We start from the raw sequence: 26,436 nt of genomic DNA, 5'->3' as shown, positions 1-26,436 counted from the left end.
AATGTTTCGCGGAAATAGTTATCAGAATCTATAACATCACGCTTCATGTTCATTATTTTACGTTTGATATTTTTTTTGATAATATCAAATTTTTAACAAAACTTTATCTTTATTCATTGAGAATAATGAACTTAATATATCTGTTTCCTTCAACTAAAGATAATATTATGTAGATTTTGTCTATATTACAACTATATTTATATACTATTTTTTTAATAAAAGTATGGAAACCACATCTATATATACCTTCATTCATTTCACGTGTTTTATCAATAACCATAAATCCGTAATCACTATGATTCCAGCAGAAATGAGAAATTTTCCAAAATTCTGAGAAATCCATATCCGCTGATGAATGATCATTGAATATATGTTTTAAATTTGTATCATCATGTTTTAGAATTATTAATAAATTTGAATTATCTCTTATCAGTTGCTTCGTAATTTTAGAATATGTTTGTGCTAAATAGAATACAGAGCTAGCACATCATCGAAAATTATTACAGAATTCTTTTTAGTTAAATTCGGTTTTATAACTTTATCAGCGTCTGAAAATATAAAAATGTTAGCACCTTTTATATCATCTATTATTTTTTTTAATAAAACATATTTTTCTTGATTAGAAGTTTTTGAGTATAAATAAATATTTTCAAATCTTATTCCGTTTTCATGAGTGATTAGATTATACATTATATTGTTTTACCTGAACCACTAGGACCGACTATAATAGCACGTATAGTATCAGGTAATAACGGTCCATGTCTTGACGTTTTTTTTATTATTTGAGTATCAACGTTCGAAATATCTAATTTATCTTTCTGTCAATCAAATCCATTTTTTTTTTCTTATAAATACTCTGGATCTTTTAAATTTATAACCAGTGAAAGATGGTGTGCTCAACCTGTAAGTAGAAATCAGATAAGACTGGTGAAGGTTTTATAAACTTCTTTATAAATACTGAAATAAAGTATGATGAAGGTTAAACAGAAAATAGGTATGAGTTATAAAGGTAAACATAAAAGTAATAAAAAAATAAAAAAGAGAACACTAGCTGCAAAAAAAGGAAAGGTTAAGAAAAATCCTAATGGTAAAAGATTGATTTTAACACCAGGTCAGACAGGAGGTGCGATTCCTCTAATTCCTATTTTCGCAGGGTTATCAGCTCTCGGTAGTTTAATGTCTGGGAGTGCTAGTGTTTATAATGCAATTCAAAATTCGAAAAAAAAGAAAGGTAGCGGATTGAATTTAATCAATAATGGATCAAGGAAAAAAAACTGATAAAAACGTTACCTGACAGACCACTCACATCTAGAGACATTATGAAATACATTGCAAAGTTTAATATCAATCATTTCCGAGGAGTCTTTTCACGAGATGACTTACCTAAAAAACCACGAACAATTGAATGTGGTATATTAAACTTAGACGTATCTTCAGGTGATGGAAGTCATTGGGTAGCGTTTTACAAAATTAAAGATAAGGTTGTATATTTTGATAGCTTCGGTGATTTACCTCCACCAATTGAATTACAAAACTATTTCAAAGGAAACACGATTATATATAACTAGCTGAACCCGTGCACTTCGTAGCCCGTTAAAAATCCTACCTGTTATATGTCTCAAACTGTGTGTTAAATTCGTTGGATTTCTGTATGTCTATTAGTTTGTTCTTTATGCATTCCTAAACAGTAGGACAAATTGCGACGAAATTTGGTACAGAGATGTATTAGATTTATAAGCAGAAGATAAGCTAAATTAAAAAGTAATTGGCCCAACCCCGGGAGGTGCTCAAATAGAAATTTTGAAATTTACGGTGGAAAGTTTTGTCTATAGATGGTTAGGCATGATTTTTTCCATGGCAACAAACAAAGGACAGACAGATTATTATTGAAACTAATAGCAACCATCTATAAACAAAAATTTCCATCGTAAATCTCAAAATGTCTGTCGATTTTATGCTCCTTGCGAAATTCAAAAAAATCAGTAGTTTTGGCTGTACGTTGATTCCACTTTCGTTGCCCGTTAAAAATCGTACCTCTTCAATGAATAAAAATACCAACTATAATTACATATTTGTGTATCACCTCCCCGTCACCGTACTCTAGATTTTTAAATTTGCAATTTTTTTTTTCTACCCATGTTATATTCGAGGCAAAAAATTCTCCTGAATAGTACCGTCACCCTGGTGTTAGGGCGGTGTGAATAAAAAATAATTAAATAAAACATATATAAGCATTTATAAGTAAGTAATTGCTTTATTGTTAATCATTTCAATTATAATTATTAACAAAAATCAGTTATATTTTCATTGTAGAGCTTTGTGGTATACGATGTTTTTTGTTTGATCACCTGGCGCATAGACAAACAAATCTGATGGTTTCCCAACACGGGAACAGGCAACATATAATTGACTATGTGAGAAACATGGGTTTTCCAAATTAATACCACAAACACTTAATGATTGCCCCTGGGACTTGTTTATGGTCATAGCAAAAGCTAGCAGCAATGGAAACTGTAGTCGTTTAAACTCAAATGGCACATCAGTCGGAATCATTGGGATGCATGGTATAAGAACATCCTCTCCTTTATACTTTCCTTTCAGTATAGTTGCTTCTATCACGTTGTTCAGTAATTTTTTTATCGCTAACCGTGTGCCGTTGCACAGACGCGGTTGGTTGATATTTCGCAAGATTATAACTACCGATCCAACCTTTATTTGAAGATTGTGAGGTGGCAATCCTGGTAAATCCAGCGAATTTAAAAATTCCAGTGGATAGTTGACTACATCATCTTGGTTAGTTGCCGAATCAACTGATTTATATATCCTCGATTCACCTGTAATTTGTTCTTGAATTTTGAAATTTAATTCATTTACATCTATGTTTTTAACACCCAATATAACTCGTTCGCACAACCAATCATGGTCTCTGTAATTTCGAGTAATATCTAGAAACACCTTTTGAATAAGTTCATCTTTTGATCGAGTTAACTGACAAAAACTTCTTGGAAAGTTAATGCAGCCAGTCAACATGTCTACAGAAAATTTGCCATTACCAATGTCAATGAGTTGTTTAGAGAATATGTTTTCAGATTGATCGTTTTGCAACTCGACACGCATATTCTTGCTTAAATGAAGTATTTCGACATGTTTCCACAAATTAGAGGATTTTAGACATGCATTGAGTTCATCAACTGGCGTTGATCGTGGAATCACTGTCAATGTTTGACGAAAATCTCCTGCTAATAAAATCATTGAACCACCAAATAGGTTATGATTGCTCCGTATATCTTTTAAAGTTCTGTCTAAAGCCTCCAACGATTTTTTATGTTCCATCGTGCATTCATCCCAAACAATCAATTGACATTGCTGCAAAACTTTTGCCATTGCAGAGTTCTTCGAAATGTTGCAGCTTTAAATTTCATTGCTTTGCATATTTAATGGAAATTTTAGTGCTGAATGGGCTGTTCTACCACTTTCAAGCAAAGTTGCTGCGATTCCCGAAGAAGCGAGTGCAAGTGCAATTTTATTTTGTGAACGAATTGTTGCTAATATTAATGAAATCAAAAAAGTTTTTCCTGTACCACCAGGTGCATCCAAGAAGTATATCCCTCCAGTTTCATCATTTGTTACTTTCATAAGAGTATTAAATACATACTTCTGTTGTTCATTCAACAGTGGAAGATTTTTTTGAATTAATTTATTCGAATTGTTGAGATCATACATTTTTTCTCGGTGCACCTCTTGGTTAAAAACATCATGCATTGGACAATTGGGCGCGATCAGGCCTAATTGAATTAATAGTTTGTTTGACATCATCAAGCACATGTCCTCAATTGAAATCAATGCTTCGTTATAAATGTCTTCACTGATTTGTATATTTAGATTTCCCATTCTATTCCGTATTTGATACAAAATATCATCACACATATAATCCTTGTACTTGATCCACAAATCGATTGGCTTTGATGGGTAGCATGTACATATGATTATAGAAAACAATGTTCGTATTTGTTGAGCACTTGATGATATTACAGCATCATTTAGAGTTTGATCCCAATGATCGTCATTTTCTAGCAATTGCAAACGTTGACAGGCTTTTCTGTAGGATCCACACAATTCACCATCAACAGTTCGTAAATGTTGGAATGATGTTGGGCCACGTACATTGACCAATAGCAGTCGTAAATAAAAACATTCATTATTGCTGGGATGTACTGAATAAATTCGACCAATCACATCGGTGGAATATACATCTGGGTATTCTAGAATTGGTTTTCCTTGTTTCCGTCGTATAAATATCCTTGAGGATTTATTCCAAGTATAATATTTTGGCATTTCAGAATATAACAATGTTTGTGCAAAATCATCGTTTTGGCGTGTCTCAAAGAAACTGGTTAATGTAGTAGAAGGTGGCTGAGCAGCTCTCTGTACTGCGTTCTGTGCTGTAAAATACACTCTTTGTCCATTTTCTAAATGCACAGCTAAATGAACAACTGAAGGGTGTCTCTCATGAATAGGAAAAGAAAATATTCGCCAAACTGCTTCATTACTACTAACATAGCGGCCCATTTGGTATTGGGTAACTTCATCATTGCAATTCTCTGCACCAATGACAATCACAGCCATATCACTCCCTTTGGTTACATATTTGCAAATGTATTTAATAGATTTCACTGAATGGCAAGATTCAACATTTATGTGTGCTTTGAACGTCTTTGATAAAATTGGTGAATATGGAACAATCCAACGATTATCTATTTCAATATCTTGTTGATTTAATTTGAAAATTGTAGTTCTTCCATTGTCTACTCTTGATCGGCGACGATACAGTGGATAACCATCATTGCCAGTAATTGTTTCTGATATTAACGTCCGTGGATATCGTTTTGAACATTTACCATCCATCATACACGGTAAATTTTGATTAAGAGTTCCACATGGACCATGTATCATGTTTTTGATAACAACCTCATGCAATTCAGGATCTACTTGTACATTAGGTATTTCAGCTGATATCACTGCATCAACTTCATTTGGCCTTATCTTTTCAACCAACCAAATCAAAATGTGTGCATGTGGCAACCCTCGTCTCTGCCACTCCACAGAACACATCCAGCAGCGTGTCTCACCAAACACATAATGTTTCACGATGAAATCCATTAAAGATTTCAACTTTTGTCTAAAGACTCTGGCTGTAATGTCATGACGATCAATGGGTGATTGCCCAGGGAATAACTCCTGCTTGATTTCTATCCAGTGCGGATTGCATGTAAATGTTATGAACAAATCTGCTGTACCATAATGACGAACATACGACATGGTATCTTGAGCATATTCGTGCATATGTCGAGGGCTTCCGATGTATGTTGCTGGAAGAATAATCATCCGACCAACATTCTGTGCATTTCCATCAGTATTAATCGCATCTCGAAGGTGAATATACTCTTCAGATCGGAGTTTGGTCTGATTCAACCTGATGAATGTTAATCTCTCCGTTTCAATTTTAACATACATGTCAACAACATATTTGTGATATAATCGCTGGCATTTCAATATGTGATTGTCTTCATTTTCGCGAATCATTAGGCGGTATGAATAATAGTTCATTGAACTGACTTTTTTGTTTGTTTCAGAACCTGTAAATATATTTTGTTTTTATAACATTGAAATATAAAATTAAAATACATAATATGGTTACTGATATATTATCGCCATAGCTAAACTAATATTAATAGATCTGGTGGTGGATCCAATGGTATCAATTTCACTTTACCATTTGAGCAACACAAACCATTGGCCTCGTTTTTGTATTTCAAAGCCTTACAATATGAGCAAACTGAGTTCATAGAACCAATAACAACACACTGGTAGTTACTGCAGTCAATTGACACATCGTAACTAAAAGCAGCTCGATTCAAACTTGCGCGATTATTAGTTGAATTTCGCGTTCGCACTTCCCGCGTTTGTGATATCCGAATTCTTTCACGTTCATTTCGGTCGTCACGTTCTTGAGGATTTTGGTTAAATCGGTAATTAGCTTCGTTGGTAGCATTTCGGGTTATTCTACCTAGATTGCTTCGTCGTATAGGAGGCATATCAAATATAAATTATTATGTTTTTAAGGTCTTCCCAGGAATATTTTATTATATTTTATTCAAACAATTAAATTGAATAAATATTGTCTACTAGCTGACCCGACACGGCGTTGCCCGTGTGTTACTTTCTTTTTTTGCATTTTCGTATACCGTGTGAGTTTTTAATTTAATCGTATTGATAGTGTTAATATTGTTACAGCAACTATTTATAAACAAAAATTCCATCGTAAATTTTAGCTGTCCCACCCGGCGTTGCCCGCGCAAAAGTCACCTCAGGTGAAAACCGAGATTTTTTTTATATTATATTAATAATAATAATAGCTGACCCGGCAGACTTCGTATTGCTTACTTCATGTTTTGCACTTCGTTGCCCGTTAAAAATGCCAATTCCTTATGACTCAGACTTTGTTCAATACGTTATTTAATATTCGATGGATGATGTTCTAGATTTATCTTAAGTTTTCTGTTGCCCGGAATAAAAATTCTGATTCGCAGCAGTATATTATCAGGTAGGCAATCTACCTGCGGTAGATCGCGGACCTAGTGGTATCTGTACGTAAGTGTATGATTTAACTCTAATAAGGTATCAAAGTTATACTAAGTTTGACATAATACGGTAGATTAATATAATCAATTAATACATAATCCTAACCTAGGTTTTGATTCTCAAAAATCTTGAATAACCCGGCTTTGCCCTTGTACATTTTTTTGTGTTACCTACTATAACTTTTATTTTATCAGTTTTTATATTTATTACAGTCTGCTTTTAGATGTTATGTTGATCCTTGGTTGCCCATGTATTGTAATATTGTAATTTGTCGGCAAAAAATACTTAACATTATGGTGTTATAAAAACCAAAAAAAAAAATATATTTATATTGAAATATTTATTCATCTCAATAACTCTTTATAAACAGTATTTTTGGTACTGCCTTTTGGGGCTAAAATAACCAAACTACTAGCAGAGCTTACTCTAGAACATGTGATATAGAACTGTCCATGTGAAAAACATTCTTCTCTCAAGTCAATCCCTGTCATGCTCAATGATTGTCCTTGAGACTTATTAATAGTTATAACAAAGCAAACTTTGAGAGGGAATTGTATTCCTTTTAATTCAAAGGGATAATCAGTTGGAATTTTTTAATTCTCGGGATTAAAACTATATCTCCTCTAGCGCTTCCAGTGATAACTATAGCGTTTATTACATTAGAGCTTTAACTTGCAATCTTGGTTACTTTCTGATCCAAATTTTTCATACAGTTCATCATTGAGGTACACCTCAATAAATACCAACAATAATTGTCCTGCTGCCACCAGCTCACATTCGACAACCATATAAATTAGTTTTTATTAATTTGTAAGAATTTAAACAATTTTAGATAAGAATTAAAAATAACCGTACATAAACTGGGATGCGCATATGAAGACGCATTAATAATTAATATTCGAAAATAATAAGTAAAACACCTTGTCCTCGTGTATGCGTAAATGCGTAGAGTATTTTACGACTTCATGTTATCATGTTTTTATACATAATAATTAGCTGTAATAATAAAGTGATAAATGTGTTAACACATAAATCAAGTTGTTATAGCAACCATTTATAAACAAAAATTAAAAACAAAATTTCCATCGTAAATCTCAAAATCCCCGTTTTAGCAACCCTTTAAAATGCGAATTTTGAAAAATCCTTTCTTAGTGCGCCTATACGTTGCTTAAGGAACCTCTGTACAAAATTTGAAGTCCCTATACCCAGCGGTTTGGTATGGGCGTTGATGAGTGAATCGGGGCGGTCTCCTATATGTATATAGATAATATAATATTATATAATACTTTAAAAATAATGTTATAAATTTATTTTAAATAAAACAATACTATATTATTTTATTAATAATCATATTCACGTAATAAAATTATAATAATATATTATAATTAACAGTTATACTTTGTAAATAATATTATAAATGTATATTAATAAAACGAAACTGTAATGTTTTCTTTATAATAATATTTCATAATGAAGTTATAATAATATGGTATTATTTTGTTTTTACCTTTAAAAAAATATTTTAAATGCATTCTGAATAAAACAATACTGTAATGTTTTCTTTATAATAATATTTTCGTAATGAAATTATAATAATATAGTATGATTTTTTTTTCGATACTGCAATATTATAAAAATTTTATGTAATTAAAACGACACTATATTATTTTACAGATAATATTAAAGATATAATGAATATATAATATTATGGTATTATTATTATTAGATTTTTGCTATCTGGGAAATTATCAAAGGCATGGTTTTATTCAAATTCTATGACAGTATAAATTAATTTAATTTTTTATTATTTCTCAGATAATTGTTTATTTAATTTTGGCTTAAACACTAAAATATAAATTGTACTTCAATATACCTGCATTATGAATATTAGCAGTCGTACTAAACGATGAAAAATTAAAAATGAAATTGATGTTATACTAGACGAACCAAAATTATTATATAATTTGCCTGATGAGCCTTCTCAATCTAAAGACACGACATTTTCGAAACCTTGTAAATTACTTACACAATCTTCAATTAATTGTTTAAAACCTAAGCAACTTCCAGGAAATTCAGAAGATGAATCAATATTACCAAAAACTACAATTTCTAATGATTTTACTTCTGTTTTTAATTGTCAAGATAGTAATAATTTATCTAGCCCCATTTACTTCTCCAGTAATGAAATCTGGTCTAGTCCTGTTGATGATCAACAAGATGATCAAGGAATACATCTTCAAGATATAAGAAGTTTTTTGGGAAGTTGGGCTATTTAGTTTAATGTGCCTCATAATGCTATTAATGCATTATTAAAAGGCTTAAAAAATTATCCTTGTTTTAATTAGTTGCCTAAAGATAGTAGAACACTACTCAGTACTCCAAAACAAATTTCAAATAAAATTAGGTGTGTTAACTCAGGATCCTATTATCATTTTGGTTTGACTGCAGGAATATTAAGATATGCTACTCCTAATTCTGAAGAAATTAAACTTGTCATTGGCATTGATGGATTACCGATTTCTAAAAGTAGTGGTGGTCAATTTTGGCCTATTATGGCTTATATCATTGATTCACGTTCAGTGTTTTCAACCGTTTTTCCTGTTGGATTGTACTATGGAAACTTAAAATCTAGTGATAGCAATGATTACCTGCACGATTTTGTAAATGAAGCATGTGAATACCAATGGTTTACATTTAAAAGTATCAATAAATGTTTTCTGCTGTGATTCTCCGGCCAAAGTTTTTATTTTAAAAATTAAATCCATTCTGGATTTTCATCATGTAGTAAATGTTACATTGAAGGAGAATATAAAAACAATAGGGTTTGTTTTCCTTATTCTTCAACAAAGTCCACTGAAAGAACACACCAGTCATATATAACCATGTCAGATGAAGATCATCACATTAATAATCAAGTTTCTATTTTATCTGAATTGCCTAATACTGATATTGTTAGCATTTTTTCGCTAGACTATATGCATCTGGTTTGTCTTGGTGTTATGAAAAAACTTTTGATTCTCTGGATGAATAAAGGCCCATTAAATGTCCGTATTCGTGCTGCAGCAGTACATGAGTTATCAAACTATTTATTAAACCTCAATCAATATATACCATCTGATTTTGTAAGGAAAGCTTGAGAACTAAGTGAAGTTTCACGTTGGAAAGCAACAGAGTTTCGATTATTTTTACTATATTTTGGACCCATAGTGCTAAAAAATATTTTAAATGAAAAGTGTTATATGCATTTTATGGCTCTTAGCATTTCTATGAATATATTACTCAGTCCAGATCGCGGAGAGTTATTAGAATACGCAAACCAATTACTTGATTATTTTGTAAAACAATTTGAAATTATTTATGGAGTACAATTTTCATCTCATAATATTCATGGTTTGATTAATTTATCTGATGCATATAAACAATTTGGTCCGCTTGATAATTGTTGTGCTTTCAAATTTGAAAACTTGTATCGAGACACACGTTACAAGCCATGCCTACCGCCCTCTTGTGGCGCGAGAATGTATGAAAACCTGAACAACCGCAACCAACGCAATATACAGAGCGCGTGCTACGGCAATTGATAATTAATCTCTCGGCCACCTACATTTCCATTTGCCAATTTAATATTAAATTACATAAATTAAGATTTGTATATAACTAATTCCACACCACAAACACTGCCCATGTAAAAAGTCAGAACATCATATTCCAATTCATTAAAGAAAAAGAAGAAAATACAGTACAACAAAAATCTTCATCTCCCCGTGACCGATCGACACAGAAGGGGATATAGGGGACCGCCTAGCTGGCCATCATCGACGACCTGTTCCCGTTGTACGCGACGGAGTTTAATACCGGACGGTTTTCACAGCCGTTATTCACGGATTAAACTCTCGAGCAGATTACAACCTTCCCGATTTTTCTTAACTTATACCGATACCGGACGGCCTTCACAGCCGTTATACACGGATCGCGTATAAGCGTAGGAAACCGACTCCGAGTGGCGACGACAAACTCGAAGTAATATTACTACATCGATTTGTGCACGCTAGCCAGCAGTCACCCTCCCGTTGCCAGTATCACAGAATAGAACAATCAGAATGGACACTGATAAAAATTTATACAGGCAGCATAGGACGCAGGCTCGAGTCAGTCACTGCAGGTCCGCAGTAGGGCCAGTTCATTAAACAGTTTGACCAGTTATATACATAAAATAAATATGGGATATCTTTATACGATAAAATAATATGCTATTTTAATCTAATTATTTCAAAATAATAAGTTAACTCTTCACAGACAATCATAGACGTATTTAATGAAAATTATATTAGTTTATTTGAATAAAAATGTTTTACAATAGAAATGAAAACATTTATAATTAGTCATAGGCGTGTCCAGACCTCCTTCGCAAATTGGAAAATTTTAGTTTTTATATACTACATTTTATACTACATCTATACCTACCTATATTTGTGACTCTTTTCTCAAAGTATTTAGAATAATAAATATTAATTAAATATGTTAACATCTAAAATTTAGAAAATCCCCGTTACTTACTAAAAAATATGTCAATTGTCAAGTTAAATGAATGCTAGCTAGGACATAAAGCAAACCATTAATGTAATTTGAAACTTAAATAAGGTACTTACTTATTAAAATTGAATAGGCGTGAAAAATATAAAATAAAATTATCATTATTAAAAATTATTTAAATTGAAAAAATGTTTGTGTTGCAACAAATAGGTTATTAATGAAAAAATGTAAAAATAACAAATAATACACATAATACAATACAATAAATTATCAAATTCTTTTTACAATTCCATACGCCTATCTACTTGGTTTTCATATTGTAGACAGATTTTTGTTCAATACTTATGGCTAACAAGGCCAACAATGCTTACAAATGGTCATACATTGAGCTTCCAAGTCTAGTTTTGATGAAACTCAACTTAGAAAAATATCTCTTATCTGAGACAGTTACTGATTCTTTTACAATATAGGTAATACATATTTTTAAAAAATGGTATCTCTTTCAGAATCAGCAAACCACTTTATCTAATCTTCACATTATTGTTTAATATTTTAATATAAGCGACTAATGGTGAAACCTTCCAATAAGTAGTTGGAGAGGTAGCTGTCCACCCTATAGACACGCCTATGTAATTAGTCCTAACAAATTTAACTAGGCTACATCATTGAACTTGAAATAGACAAGGCTGGTAAAAGAGAACCAAAATGATTTGTATTATCACTTTTATCATTTTGTAATACCTCTATATAAATAAAAGTATTAAACTAATGTATGTTTTATTATAACCATTTTTAAGCTTATAGGGTGATATAAAAAATAAACATGATATTTTTTAGTAAGTAAATTCATTTATTTATTTTTGCAAATAACAATAACAATAACAATAACAATTACAAAAAAATATGTACAAAATTTTATTCATGATATATCAAAATAACATAAGTCATAAATACAAATAATTATAAAAATTAAAACATAATAAAAAAAAATTTTAAAGGTGAGAAAGAATATCCAACTTTCGATGTTTTCTTCCTGTAGTTAACATATCTTTATTTAGTTTATTGATGGAATGAAAAATTCTTAACCGAATGTACAACTTTTTAAGAAACTCTATATCAAAATTTTTGCAAGGATGATCGAATGGAATATTGTCAAATAAATTTTTTAGTTTTGAGCCAACATTTGATTCTACTGCTAATACTGGAAAGTTGACAATAAAAACATCATCCAATTGATTAATATAGTTGAAAAATTCATTAGGTGGCACATTTAATTTTCCAAAGTTTGAATGATCAGCAGTTACATATGCTTTATGATGAATGAATAAAAATGATTGATCCAATTGTTGTTGGTGCTGAGCATAATGTACACATAAATCACAACTGTGTTTTTCAAGACATTTCTTTATTAAATAACCACAAACATAGGTAAGGGCGTTTTGTGCTGGAAAGTACAATTCACGGTAATCTGTGGTACCAATTTGCAAATTAGAAAAATCAAATGGAGTTTTTTCTGGAAATAGAACACATGATTTGCTGAGTGGAGGAGAAATGTATCCAATGGTAGTTAAAACTTCAGCCATGTCATCTAAGCAATTAGATCCTTCCGAGTGTTTGAAGTAGTTGAGGAAGAAAATTTTTTTAAAAATCCATAGGAATTGTATGGGTGTGGGATTTACATTATTTCCGCTTTGGTTACGAAATTGTCCAAAAAGATTTTCGAGACAATCCTGATTGAACCTGTAAGTACATAGAACAAAGTCTGGTGCGAGATCTGGTGTTTTTGAAATGTCATCCCACAACTTCAATAATGAATTAATTGTTATTGTCCAGCCTTCCAAAAAATGCATCCGTTTAGTAACATCATTAATTAAAATTTCACCATCGACCATTTTGGGATCTAGTACTTTCATATTTTTAAATACATCAAGCATATGTAATAAATGTTCCCTCTGGCTTGCTGTGTTTTTAAAAGGTCGATTAAAATCTTTATTTCAAGATACCTTTTTTTTTAATTTAACAAGTCAAATAATTTGTCCATATGTTCAATAAACGTTATTGTAGCATTTGCAGTTGAAGGAAATGTACCACCTTGAACACAACATTTCATACCAGCTGCTACAGTGTTGCTAAAAATTTGACTTGCATATTTAACTTTCATTTTCTGGAATGGTCCTGGATTGATATGAATTTCAGTTAACTTCGGTGCAAGGCGATTTAATCCTTGGTCTGATTTATAGAAATCAACAAGATGTTTTTTACTTGTAGTACTATTTAAAAAAGTCAATTGGTACTTGAAGAAGTTATTCCTAGTAGACTTAAGTAAATGTGGTACATCAAATACATAAAATATTTTTCTGCCATTAACAAAAAAAAATGGACGTTCACACGATACATTCATGGCCTTTGCAAAACTTGTAAAATTAGATCCTTGGTCAGTTGTTAATACTCTTATATTGAGTGATGTCTTTTGGATACGACTAATAACTGCAAATATAGTATTTTGAAGATGAAGTCCAGTACAACTATTGTTGATGAAAAAGTATGCTATAGGCTGCTTCCAATTATAATTTATGCTTCTTAACATAAAACAGAGTACATGCTTTGCTGGTTCATATGTTTTTCTGTCGTACGAATTATTAAACCCTACTATATAATCATGTGACAATTGTAAAATAAATGTGTTTTAATTGACATCTCATCAATACATAAAACACAATCCTTTGCATCATCATTTAGATTATTTATTTTCAATTCTATGGTTTCAAATATGACATCATTTAATCCAGGTACTATATATAATTTTTTGTGTTATTCTTCGTAAAGTTCTTGGACTGGGTAATAGCAACAATGTTTTTAAAAATGTGTATACTTGAGGACCAAAGAAAAATATTGTTAGAGCCAACTGCTTGATTTCATTTGAATACCGCACGCCTTGAGGTTTTCTCTTGCCCATTTGTACATACTGTTTAATAACCATGCTCAGATTAGGAGGTAACTGTGCTTCAACAACTCGATTAAATAATTCTACTGAAGTAACATCTATTTCATTTGCACAACTTTTTTTGTGTACTTCTTGACTCAATGCTTCAAATTTCTGTTCTAATTGTTCATATTTATTTTTAATGTTTTGAAGTTGAGCTCTATACTTTTGTTTTCTAGGTGTATGTAATGAGAGTAATTGAGTCGTTTGTGTTGATGAGGACATTGGTTGATCAGTCGAACATGATGTACTTTGAGATGGTAAACAAGAATAAGAAAATGACTCTTCTTGGTTTAATGGAGTACTTGTAGAAACTGAAGCATTAGATATTGGGTTGGAAATACTTGTATCTTGACAGGCCGTAGTAGTACAAGAATCTTTCTTAGGAATCATTGTGAAATCAGTAGGAACAGCATGAGGCAATAGAACTTTTTTTTCTGCAGTTTTGTACATACATTCCAAGAAATGATCTGAACAAACCTTGAAGTACTCCAATGATTTTCCAATTAAATCTTTCCGATTACAATTTATCAACCATTGCTTGGACCTAAAATGGTAGTATTAATTAGATACAGTTATTGATAAGCATTAATAAGTAATAAGAGTTAGAATGTTGATGACCTAAAAAAAATGTAAAAATGCCCTAAAAACTTCAAAAAATGAACTAAAGTCTAATTAAATACCTAAGTGAAAAAAATGTATGTAATAATAGTAATATTTATTAGAGATATGGGTGTGATAGAGGATGTAATAGTAATTTAAAATATGAATTTTAATATTAATAAACAATAGTATACATTTTCATTTAAAGCATATTTAAAATTATTAAAAAATTTTAAAAACAAACTATAAAGTAAAATATAAATAAATAAAATTTAAGCTAGGTATAAATGCATTTTTTATTCTTAAAGTCATTTTTTTCATATTAAGGGTCATTTTTCTCAAATATTAGGTTTTTAAAGAAAATGTGTATAACATACCTATTACATTAAAAAAAATCATTTTAATATTATTGTTGTGAGGTTTGTAGGGTTATACATTGACAAAACAAGTGCTCTTTCGACATTGTATGATCGTTGTATGTCTTAAAGAGCACTTGTTTTATCAATGTGTAACACCACAAACCCCAAAACAATAATATTAAAATGATTTTTTTTAATGTTATATGTTATACCAATTTTCTTTAATACCTAAAATTAGAGAAAAATGCCCCCACATTGTACTTAAACTACAAAAAATTACCCTTCATATGAAAAAATGATTTAAAAATGTTGAAAAATTACGTTAATAATAAAAAAATGCAAAATAAAATTAGAATATTCTGCCACAAGGGAGCAAGAATCAAATTTTTAGCTAAGATATTATTGTATAGAATCAAAAGAAAAAATGCAAAAGTCATCAACATCCTAACTCTAATAATTAGTAATAGTTAACGTTCAACTTACATTAATTCGTCTTTTGGAAATTTAAATAGTTTACACTTCTTCGTTGTATACTTGAACGAATTTATACAACCTTTCACAAGGCATACATAACCATGATGATTATATTAATATAAATCGGACAAAATAATTAACTAAGAAATATTCGGTATATTATGCACAAAATGACACAATATAACAATAAAAGCACAATTTTCGGCAGAGAGTTGTTGTCTCTAGTCAATGAGTCAAACGATAAACAATAAAAAACGTTACAAATTGCGATAACAATAAAACGTGGTAAAAATCATGAAAAATCAGTGCTACCAAAAATGCAAACGTTACAATTATATATTTTCTCAGATACTTGGCCCTACTGCGGACCTGCAGTCGTTGATTCTCTATAATCAGCTTGCCGCCCAGAAGTGTCCTACCCCTGCCAGTATTACAGTGCATTGTTTTATATTTTATTTCACCGCGACAGTGTTCCAAACTTTCAACAGCGAATACAGCAGAGCCAGAAGATCCAGACGAAGTTAGTTACACCTCACCTGCACCATCTACGTGAGTTTTATGTCCGATTCCCCTCAGATATTTATGTATATCCCACTTTCATTAATTCTTTTTATATAACTTAAATCGGTACTTTTAGTACTTATATTATAAAAGAAAATATTGTAAATCATTTTTACTTGTAAAACGTAATTAAATTTATTATAATAAATAAGACTTATGATACTGTAAAATCTATGTCTTCAAATTCATATATACCAGTATCGTAACAAACTACATGAAAGAACTGAAATCATTAATAAGAAAACACGAAAAACCACTTGAGCAAGTTGTCAATCGTTACTCAGAAAGAAATGCATTAACTATTGAAGAAATTTTTAATAACCCATCTAATAAAAATAAAAATCTATATTATACAGAAAATCCTATTCTTGAACAAGAACATTATGATGGTCCTTTAATTGAAAATTGTACTGGATCTCAGTATAAAAGATTATTTTTCAAGACTTTGAAAATAAAAGTCAAAGGAAATGCTGATTGTTTTGCCTTAACAGATAATGAGCTAATTATTAAATGTTTGAATATTATTTATGATAAGGGTGAAGTTTATCTTATTGGGAAGTGTTTTAAAACTATTACATCTCTATACAATGACCCAATAAATTCATCAATGTTAAATATTTACCATGTGGATAAAATGTCAAACACGGTTAAAAGTTGGCATGTTTCTAAAATTGTTAAAAAAATGATGATTATTGAACATAATAATCAAAAAATAGCAATGCCAATCATCCATACAAATAAGGATTAAATACAAATGTATTGTATTTATTTTTCTATAGTCTTATTAAGTTATTAGATTTAAATTTAATATGTAAATAATAATAGTTCTAATTTTAATGACTTCTAAAATTAATTATTTTATAAATTGTTAAACATATAATGTAAATTAAATTAATTTATATATACAATGCTTATGCATTTTAAATACCTAGTACCTACTATTAATTAATAGTAATATATATAGTTTATAGTTATGTTGTTTAATAAAATTGGGAATAAAATATAAATGTATCTATATTAATTAAAAATATTACTTCAGGCATAATAAAAGGAATTACTTATAACTATAGACATATAGGTAGGTATATTATTTTAACTTATATATTATATTATATTGTAACAATTTTATCATATTAAAGATGAAGTTCATTATTTATTTATTATTATTACATTTTTTCCAGATGAATACATGGATCGTAGTTTATTTTTACAAAGACAATTCAGTCGAAGCAGTACCTAATATTTGGTTTAAAAAAACATTTGTGCTTGGCCCAAAGACACTAAATTGATCAACAAATCAATTGAAACTAGAGTAAAACCAAATAAAAAAGATTTTACATTTTTTTCTGCAAGAAAGTTGGGAAATAAAGATTATGGTATGGATTATTTCTTTCAAACACTTAAGAATATTTTAGTTTTTACAATTCCAAATTTATTTTTTTACATTCTTTATCAGAGGCCCGAGGAAATATACCTAAAGTTTTATATAAATCTGATCTCTCGAGTGCTGAAGACGATGAAAAAATTACAAAAAGTCCTAAGAAAAAACAAAAAATGAATATCACACTACCAGTTGTAGGCTGTTCAAAAAACAATTCATTAATTGCTAGTGATTTTCCTCCACATTTTAATAACACATTGATTAAAGGTAATATGAAATAACATGACTACCTACTATTAGTATTGATATATTTATATCAGGTATTAGCTTTTCACCATATAAGGTCTATTATATTATTTATTACTTGTTTCATTGTTTGCAACTAATTTATGTTTTAGGAATCACAAATCAACACCATATATTTATACTAAAGAAAAAAACAATGCTACATTTTCAAAAATTAACTCAGACTCTGGTGACTCTGAAAATGATGCTGTATGGATCATTGAAGATTTTTCAAATCAGCAAAAAAGTAAAAAAAAAAAATAAATAATGTTTATTAGCATGTAACTTATATATATAGCAATATAACAATTGGATTACACACATATTATAATAACATAATAATAATTTTTTTTATAGACTCTGATAATGAAGTGCAACCTGAACAACTGAATGATTTTATTACGAGTCAAAATTTGAATTGGTTATTTGACGAAACTAATTTGATTTTTGAAAAAGAAATTAATTTTTCTGGTAGTAAATGGTCTGTTGAAAAACAAAAAGATGATTTACCTATAATATCTGGTGCAGTACTCAAAGATAAATGTCATGAAGATCTATCACAATCACATGTCAAAATATTGAATTTTAATGACAAAAATACCGAAGACGATGAAACTTTAATTAAAAAGATATACAAGGTACCTATTAAGTATATTTAATATTTTTATTTTAGTTTTAATAATTTTCAAACTCTTTATACGAAGGTACATACTATTATTTCGGAGCTAATACCATATTCTTCTATTTAAAATAGTTTATAAATACTTTTTGGGAGGTTTTAAAGATTTGAATCTTTAAAAATATTTTCAAATATTCACCATTTAGTATTTTATTTATTTCAATGAATTACAACATAATTAATTTGTTAAATGTGAAATTACCTAAAAATTTACAATAGTAATATAATACTACAATACTACAATATGTTATGTGGTGATTTATAGTGATAACAGCTATCAATGTTATCAGCTTCATAATGAGTGTGATTTATTATTGTAGATTATAAAGGGCCTTTGAGCCATAGATAATAAAGATATGGATAGGACATATCGGTATTATCAGCGGTATTTAAGGGGTCCAGTTGAGGCCAAACAAGTATACCTATATAGAGTATCAATTATCATTATAAAAACGCCTCAATTGCCTTCCCCTCCAGGCACGCGGCCTCAAATATATTTAACATAGGCGTGGCCTATCCATATCTTTATTATCTATGCTTTGAGCTCAATTCTGTTTTGATTCACGTTTTTGCTTTTTTTATAATGTCTTAAGACAACACTGTGTTATATTATTAAGTCAGGGAAGAGTCGTGAAAGTTGGCAACAAAATTTAGGTTAATGTTCTTTTTTTTTACTTGGACTATGTGTGTGGTCGATCATCAATAGTTCTGTTACTTTTTCGACGTGGTTGTTGTCTTTAGTTGTTTTGAGATCCAGCTGCAGCTGCCTTTCCACGTGGTTATTTCTTATGTAGCATGAATTTTAATCTAAGCATTTTGGTAACTATCGTTCGTCGGCAATCTAGTGCCTAAGATATTAATTGTTTTTTCCCAGCAGGTTAATCACAAATTGCCATTAACCGGCTCAATGAACCGTTTTCCAGTGTGTCACTTGTGCTTCCCTTTTTGTTCAATGTTGGTGAATGGTGTTAGTGATTGCAGCAGAGTAGTCACACATGCACGGGTTGTTTAAAACTTATTTGTTAGTCTTAATGTTTTTATTTACAATCCCGGTGTGGTTGCGTGGAACCAACTATCTGCAGCAGTCATGTTGTGAGTATTGGCCAATAGGTCTTATGTTAATTAGCTGTATTTAGTTACCTGTAGTATATTGGTTGTGCCATTTAGGGCCAACATACTATTCTATTATAAGTTATATAAATTGTTACTGTACCTATTCTATTACAAAATGAGTTGTACTGCAAGAGTCAACCATATTTTTACTTCATAAGTTATTCTTCTTCTTCTTCTTCTTCTTGGTTTTCGGCCTTCAAGACCATACCGTCCAGCAAATTTGCCTCCAGCTTTCTCTTTCTAACGATAATTCCTTCCAATCCTCTCCTGGCTTTACTTTTTCCACGTCTTCTTTTACTCTGTCTTCCCATCTTAATCTTGGGCGTCCCAGTGGTCTTTTTCCTTGTGGAACCCATTCTATCACTGTTGTCAGCATCGATCCTTCCTTACGCCAAGCATGTCCAGCCCAGGTTAGTCGTCTCTTGGTAATGTCTTCCACAATATTCGGGTTTTGATACATTTCTTTTAGTTCTCTATTTTTCCGGATTCTCCACTCCCCAGTATTGACATCTTTACATGGACCATATATTTTCCTAAGTACTTTCCTTTCAAAAACAACTAATGAGCTTTCGTCTGTCTTTCGTAACGTCCATGTTTCCGATCCATAAGTTACTACTGGTTTTATAATAAGTTATTATTTATTTATATTTTATTGTAAACTATTGCAACTGGTTGTATAAGCATCTAAATTATATATAGTCCACTACATATTTTAATTTATTATATTCATAGTAGGGCAAAGAATTATTATTCAGATTAATTAACCTTTATACCTACATAATTGATTAATTGTAATAATGCAAATTAAATTTTTTCTTTAAATTAATCTAAAATTATAGGTAGGTATTAAACATTAATTTTTGTTTTACACTTTTAAATTTAAATTTGATTTTATTGGGTGTCTAATACTTAATTTAATATATTATTACAAATATTTAAATATCTCTAATTAAAATAATCAATGTCTACTATTTTTATTTTTGTAGAACTAAAAAGTTATGTAGTTAAAACATTAACAAGTTTGAAGTATAGAATTGATGGTTTGGAAACATTAACCCAAACAATTCATTTTAACGCCGAGAAGATTATTGATAATCATATGTCTGTACCTGAACATCGCTCAACTGTATCCTATGAAGATAATATATCAGTAATAGATATAGATTCATATTTTCCTATTAAATGTTATGATGAGCTAACAAACTTTGAAACAATTATTTCTAATTTAGATGTTCGTCGTGTTTTGGTAATTATATATAATATATTATATATTAAATTTTTAAATCACTACAGTATAGAAAACATAGCATATGAGTATCTAATTTAAGGGCAACCTCAGGCAGCTACCTACTAGTTTTTGTCAAGTGGTGGTTAGGCAATACTAAGTCAATTACCTGATACCGTGTGTTAAACTAGTTAATCTGTACCTGTGTGCAAAAGCATATCGCTTGAGTTTTCTCTAAAATAGAATAACAATACAGACACCAATAAAAAATGTTGAATGGAACACAATACATTTATTGTGCTAACTTATATTTCTAATATATATTATTTTTAATTATCTAAGTTCATCATCTTATTATATGTATATAGATTCGGGAATGAGACATATACAACACTACTTATGTGTGTGTGGTATGTGACTATGCATGTGTGCTTGGGTATAATGATAACTAATGGGAGTCAGATAAAAAAGTGTCACTAGAAAATCAGCTATAGTTTATAATTGTTATGTTGTGTATACAGTATACATAGTGCAATAAAGTAGAGTAAATGAACATTACTACTATTTCCAGTAAAAATTAATCTACTTTATTCATCCCTAAATTATTTTACACATAAAAATTTGATTTTAAATTGTAACTGGCACTAATTGTTTTTTAATTTTAATCAAAATTAAATATTAAAAAATAATTTCAGGTCTTTAAATTGTCTTTATTGATAAGTGGATCACTAGGAAACAGCATAAGACGAATTTTAGGAAGAATGTTTCAAGATGATTTATTACAAACATACTCTTTATTAGGATTCAAAAAAAGGAATCTTTTTCAGTACTTAAGTGCTATCGTTTGATATTTGGTAATAATTAATTACATATATATTAAAATATCAATTATAAACATTTAAAATTAATGATTATGATACATGTTTAACATTTCAGTTATTATAAGAAGCAATAGTAAGTTAAAACAAATTCCTGAAAAAGAAATTGACGAATGCATTGCTACTTGGTTGTCACGTGCTAAATTCAGATTGCTCAAAAAATCTAAAAAAGTATCACCTGAAGACACAGATTTTGAATAATGTATATTATATTTACCTTTTTTTTAATATTATATAAATAACTTTTTATTCATACTATTATTAGTATTATTATTAATGTATAGTATTACTATAATACAATAAAAATTATTTTGTCTTTTTTATAAAATAATAATTTTCTTATTGTTATTGGCAATTGCCCGTTTTGTTTTATTATAATGTAAAAAAGTTCAAATTCATACAATATATTATCTTAAAGTGTCATCTTATTTTATTTTCTATTACTTGATGATTTGACCTATTTATATAATAATAATTATTTAAATATTTTTATTCATATAATAATATAATACAGGTGATTTGTTATAATCATAGAAAATAGGTAACTTATTATTTTTTTTTTTTTTTTAATATTTGTATAATTTATAATTCTGTGCATTACCTACTATATACTTCTGTGGTGCATAATTATATAATTTTGCCTTTTTTTGAAACAAAATTTAAAATATTTACATGTTATTATTTACAAGGAAATTAGATGAGATTGATTGACGAGAGGGGGGTCACCCAGTAGCGGCACCCTGTGGAAAGATAACGTCTAACGTCCTCGCCTAACGTATTTGGCGACCACACTATTATAATTTTCGACACAGTTATTATTGACATTATGAATTAAACTTGAAGAATGGTGTGCCAATAAGTTTCTTGCAGCTAAAATGTCATTCCAAAGACCGGATTTTTCCAAATCGGGTACTAAATTATTTTCACCGTCTTTTGGACCCATACAAAAATATTGAGCACAATGTCCATGGTATCCAAATACATGGTAAGGTCCATTCAAAATGTCTGATTTTAATAATTTTATTTTTTCGGTTGTATTAGTATTCATTTTACTACGGAACTTTATGACTTCCGTAACAGCATATCGAAGACGAAGTAAATTATTTTTTAAAAAAGTTCTTTAAACGCCTGGAACAATATTACCATTTGTACATTTGCGTCGACCAGCTGTTTCACGTAGTCGGTTTATATAATTTCTGAGCAAATGATTTGTACATTCTATTTTTTCCGGTCCATATGGTTTAGTTAAATTCAAGTTCTTTATCACACTACTGTCACCATCTCCGATTAACTTATCATATATTATGTTGTGCATTGGAATACTCTCCTTGAAACCTTCAACAATTATACTTGACTCCATAGAAGTAGAGGTACTATTCCAATTTTTATAGCACACGTGAGACCTGGGTGGTTCATTTTGTTGGGAAGCACGGTGACAAATAATACAATATTTATTTTTAACGCCAACAAATTAACATTTTTTTGTATTCCATCCAAATATGGAAGCGACGCCAGATAAAGCATTATAATTGCTTTTATATGATCTTTTTGACCACGCCCCATCTGCAATTACGGTTACCAAGGGACGACCTTGTTCATCAACGTCTCCGTTTTCAATTGCAATTTTTGATTCCTCTTGTCCAGCTTTCTTCATCTCTTCCAAACTTACACTAAATATATTTTGACTAACTTCCTCATGAATATTTTGGTAAGTAGGAAATGACATACAATACATATCAAGTATACCACAAAATTCTTCCAATTGGGAATATCCTTGTCCCGTGTTTAGTATGGCAGAGGTAACCGCTGTATTTATATTGAATCCTTTTCGTTCGGGATCTTCTGAGTAAATATTTTCTATCGTACCACACATGTTACATTTAAAAACAAATGTGCTAAGAAATCCATTTTTTTTTTCATTTATGATTTGCAAGTTAGAAAATGTACAGTCAAACTTATTGTGTCGTATACTTTGAATTGCCTTGAATAAATATGCTATATCAACTATCCTTCTGCCTTGTAATACATATCTATTTAAAAAAATATTATTATATAATATACGTGGCGTTACGTACGAGAATGTTTTATTTTATAAAAAAAAAAAAAATTTGACTATTTTCCTCCACTTTCCATTTTCCTCCGATAAATAAAATAATAAAATTGTCATTCGTTATCAGAATGTTAAATTAAAAATAAAAGAACAATTCAAATATTTAAAGTATAATTATAATATAATAATACACTGTACGCGTTGAACTTGGCAGGTGGCTAAAAAGAGAGTTAATATAATAAAAAAGTACTCACGTCGATAAAAATGCATCAATCAATGAATAAAATAATAAATTAGTTAATTTGATCATAGCCATTTTTATAATACGGAACGTAACACTACAACACTGATTGGAGGAAAATAGACATAATTTTAGTCAAGAATAATGTGGAGGAAAATGGAAACCAACCTTTTTTTTTTGGGAGGAAACTAGACAGTGGAGGAAAACGGTATCTCGTTTTTGGAAGGAAAATAATTCCGCCCAAATTTGTCAGCCTAGGATGTATTTTCCAGTAAATGGTGAAAAAGGTGGTTTATGTTTTAATGACCTGAATACCCCAAAATTTAAGTTGTTTTATAATAATTATTGTAAGCTTAACATAATATGGAAAATCTTGTATATAATTGAACTTCAAATGCTAATAAAAAAAAATAGTGCGTTTCATAGGCGCCCGCAAAGGGGGGCAAGCTGGGTCATTTGCCCCCCTAGCTTTTCAAAAATATGTTTTAAATTGAATGTTTACAGATAAATTACTATTTATTATACAACAAATCCTAACATTGCCCCATCCTAAAGAATTTCTGCGGGCGCCTATGGTGCATTTGTATTCTTATAGTTTTTGAATAACTCTAAGAATCACTTATGAGCAACTTTGTATTAAATTTTCAAGTATTTTGACTCAGCCAAAAATAATTTATCTATATTTATATAAAAAAAAAAGTAATATTTTAAAAGCCTATAAATAACATTAAAATAAGCGAAAATTAAACCATGTAAAGAAATTGCAAATACAAATAAAATTTTTAAGTATCTACGACTTAAACTTTTTGAATAATAACAAACATTAAAAATCGTTTTAGGATAAATCGTTATCGTTACGCGATTTCGTAAACATTTAAAATTCAAATGCCCATAACATTTTTCCCATAATGACTCTTCGAATTGTCTTTATAGCTATTTGAAGTAAAACTTATGGAAAACTTAGTGTTATTTTTTTTTAACCTTAGACTTATTACAGAAAACCATTAATTTTCAACTACAAAATTAGTTGCAAATTTTCGCGATTTTGACATATTTTGTATAATTTGAACTTAGAATGCTTATAAAAAAAAAAAAGTGACAACGGTTTTTGATTTTTTTTTAACTACAATAAGAACGAATTATAAGAAATCTTGTATTAAATTTTCAAGTTTTTTTGGGCACCCAAACTTTTTTATGGACACTTCGAAAAATCGAAAATTCTAATTGTCTATACATAACTCAAACTATTTTGAAAATTTAACTGTGTATAGACAACTTTAATATAAACATTTCGAAAAAATTTTAAATATTTACAGTGATTAGTTTTTGAGTTATAACCATATAAAAAATCGATTTTGCCAAAAACTGGTTTCGCCTAAATATTCCCATAATTTTTTTTCCCGATTTTTTTGATAACTACTGGAAAATTTTTATTTTTGACATCTATACAACGCACCAAAGATATTCACCTTGCCATTGGAAACCACCCCCAAAGTTTGAAATTGATTCATTATTATTTTGATAAGTTATACTGTACACAGACACACAGACATACACACAAAAAAAAACATCATTGTTAAATCAATACATTCATCATTTCATTCAGAATCTAAAATATATAGTTAGGTATTGAAATAAAAACTTAACACATTGTACTTATAATAAATATTAATTACTTACTCATCTGCGTTTTTATCATGTTTATCTGATACTACTAATCTGTGCGTAGAATGAAATATATTATTTTTTATGTATGACATATCTGCATCGACTGCATCGTCCGTATTTTTTCTAAATAATAATAGAAATATTAAAAATTAATTATTATGATCGAGATCGAATAATTATAATTTAGGTACCTGCTATCAATTCCATCATTATTTCCCTCATCATTTTCATTTGATATATTAAAAGAATGATCTAAAATCTATTGCAAAAATCGATGAATAATACATTTTAATAGTACCTATATACTAATTATTCTATGACTCAAAAAAGTATTATTTATAATTTATTATAAAAAAATATTTATAGATACTTACTTGAATATCGTTATTCTCTAAGATTCTAGTATTTTTAGAATGTAAATTTTTCAAATTATGCCTTAATTTTTTCCGAGGCGCAGATAATTTTGGACGTGTTTTTTTACTAAATCGCCAATCACTCATTTTTATAATTTATTATTATTTGCAATTGCATAAAACGAACACAAACTATAAAGTTTATAGTATAAACTGAATAAACTGATTACTGATAAGTGATAGTACACTCACTATTACCATTGATTTTAATAACTAGTATTTAATATTTATAATCAATGCAATGCAATTATTAAATATGGAAAATATAAAATTAGAATTTTGAAAAAATACAAACTTGATAATAATAGATTTCATATCGCCCGGCTGTAGGCGAACCGGACAAACGTG

General features: G+C 29.5%; 4 protein-coding genes and 1 pseudogene across 4 annotated transcripts; 1 reads left to right on the top strand and 4 right to left on the bottom strand.

Annotated features, from left to right (window-relative positions):
• Window positions 1–2,304: 2,304 nt before the first annotated feature.
• LOC126553037 (ATP-dependent DNA helicase pif1-like) lies at window positions 2,305–3,384 on the bottom strand. Its single transcript, XM_050208235.1, has one exon. It carries the CDS (start codon window positions 3,382–3,384, stop codon window positions 2,305–2,307), a length of 1,080 nt encoding a protein of 359 aa, XP_050064192.1.
• A 27-nt stretch (window positions 3,385–3,411) lies between these two features.
• Window positions 3,412–6,095, bottom strand: LOC126553036 (uncharacterized). Its single transcript, XM_050208234.1, has 2 exons — window positions 5,792–6,095; window positions 3,412–5,636 (listed from the first exon to the last, which is right to left on the bottom strand). Exons 1-2 carry the CDS (start codon window positions 6,093–6,095, stop codon window positions 3,412–3,414), a joined length of 2,529 nt encoding a protein of 842 aa, XP_050064191.1.
• Window positions 6,096–13,951: 7,856 nt separating this feature from the next.
• Window positions 13,952–15,683, bottom strand: LOC126553035 (uncharacterized; the record flags this gene model as incomplete). The annotated part of the gene is made up of 2 exons (XM_050208233.1): window positions 13,952–14,705; window positions 15,604–15,683. Coding segments are annotated over 2 exons (834 nt in total), but the record flags the coding sequence as incomplete, so codon positions are not given.
• A 1,653-nt stretch (window positions 15,684–17,336) lies between these two features.
• On the top strand, window positions 17,337–20,795 carry LOC126553039 (uncharacterized; annotated as a pseudogene).
• A 2,161-nt stretch (window positions 20,796–22,956) lies between these two features.
• On the bottom strand, window positions 22,957–23,820 carry LOC126553032 (uncharacterized). Its single transcript, XM_050208229.1, has one exon. It carries the CDS (start codon window positions 23,587–23,589, stop codon window positions 23,188–23,190), a length of 402 nt encoding a protein of 133 aa, XP_050064186.1. The 5' UTR covers window positions 23,590–23,820; the 3' UTR covers window positions 22,957–23,187.
• Window positions 23,821–26,436: the final 2,616 nt, after the last annotated feature.

This window comes from Aphis gossypii, unplaced genomic scaffold, assembly GCF_020184175.1.
Source record: "Aphis gossypii isolate Hap1 unplaced genomic scaffold, ASM2018417v2 Contig00051, whole genome shotgun sequence".
NCBI lineage: Eukaryota > Metazoa > Arthropoda > Insecta > Hemiptera > Aphididae > Aphis > Aphis gossypii.
The sequence above is the reverse complement of the archived record's forward strand: the minus strand, read 5'-3'. Positions and strand labels throughout refer to the sequence as shown.

Excerpts from the sequence above, each read along its gene's own strand:
- LOC126553037 (XM_050208235.1), bottom strand. The coding sequence starts at position 3,384 with ATGGCAAAAGTTTTGCAGCAATGTCAATTGATTGTTTGGGATGAATGC.
- LOC126553036 (XM_050208234.1), bottom strand. The coding sequence starts at position 6,095 with ATGCCTCCTATACGACGAAGCAATCTAGGTAGAATAACCCGAAATGCT. Across the intron at positions 5,637-5,791 it reads ATACAAAAACGAGGCCAATG|GTTCTGAAACAAACAAAAAA; the intron begins GTTTGTGTTGCT and ends ATATATTTACAG.
- LOC126553032 (XM_050208229.1), bottom strand. The coding sequence starts at position 23,589 with ATGTGTGGTACGATAGAAAATATTTACTCAGAAGATCCCGAACGAAAA.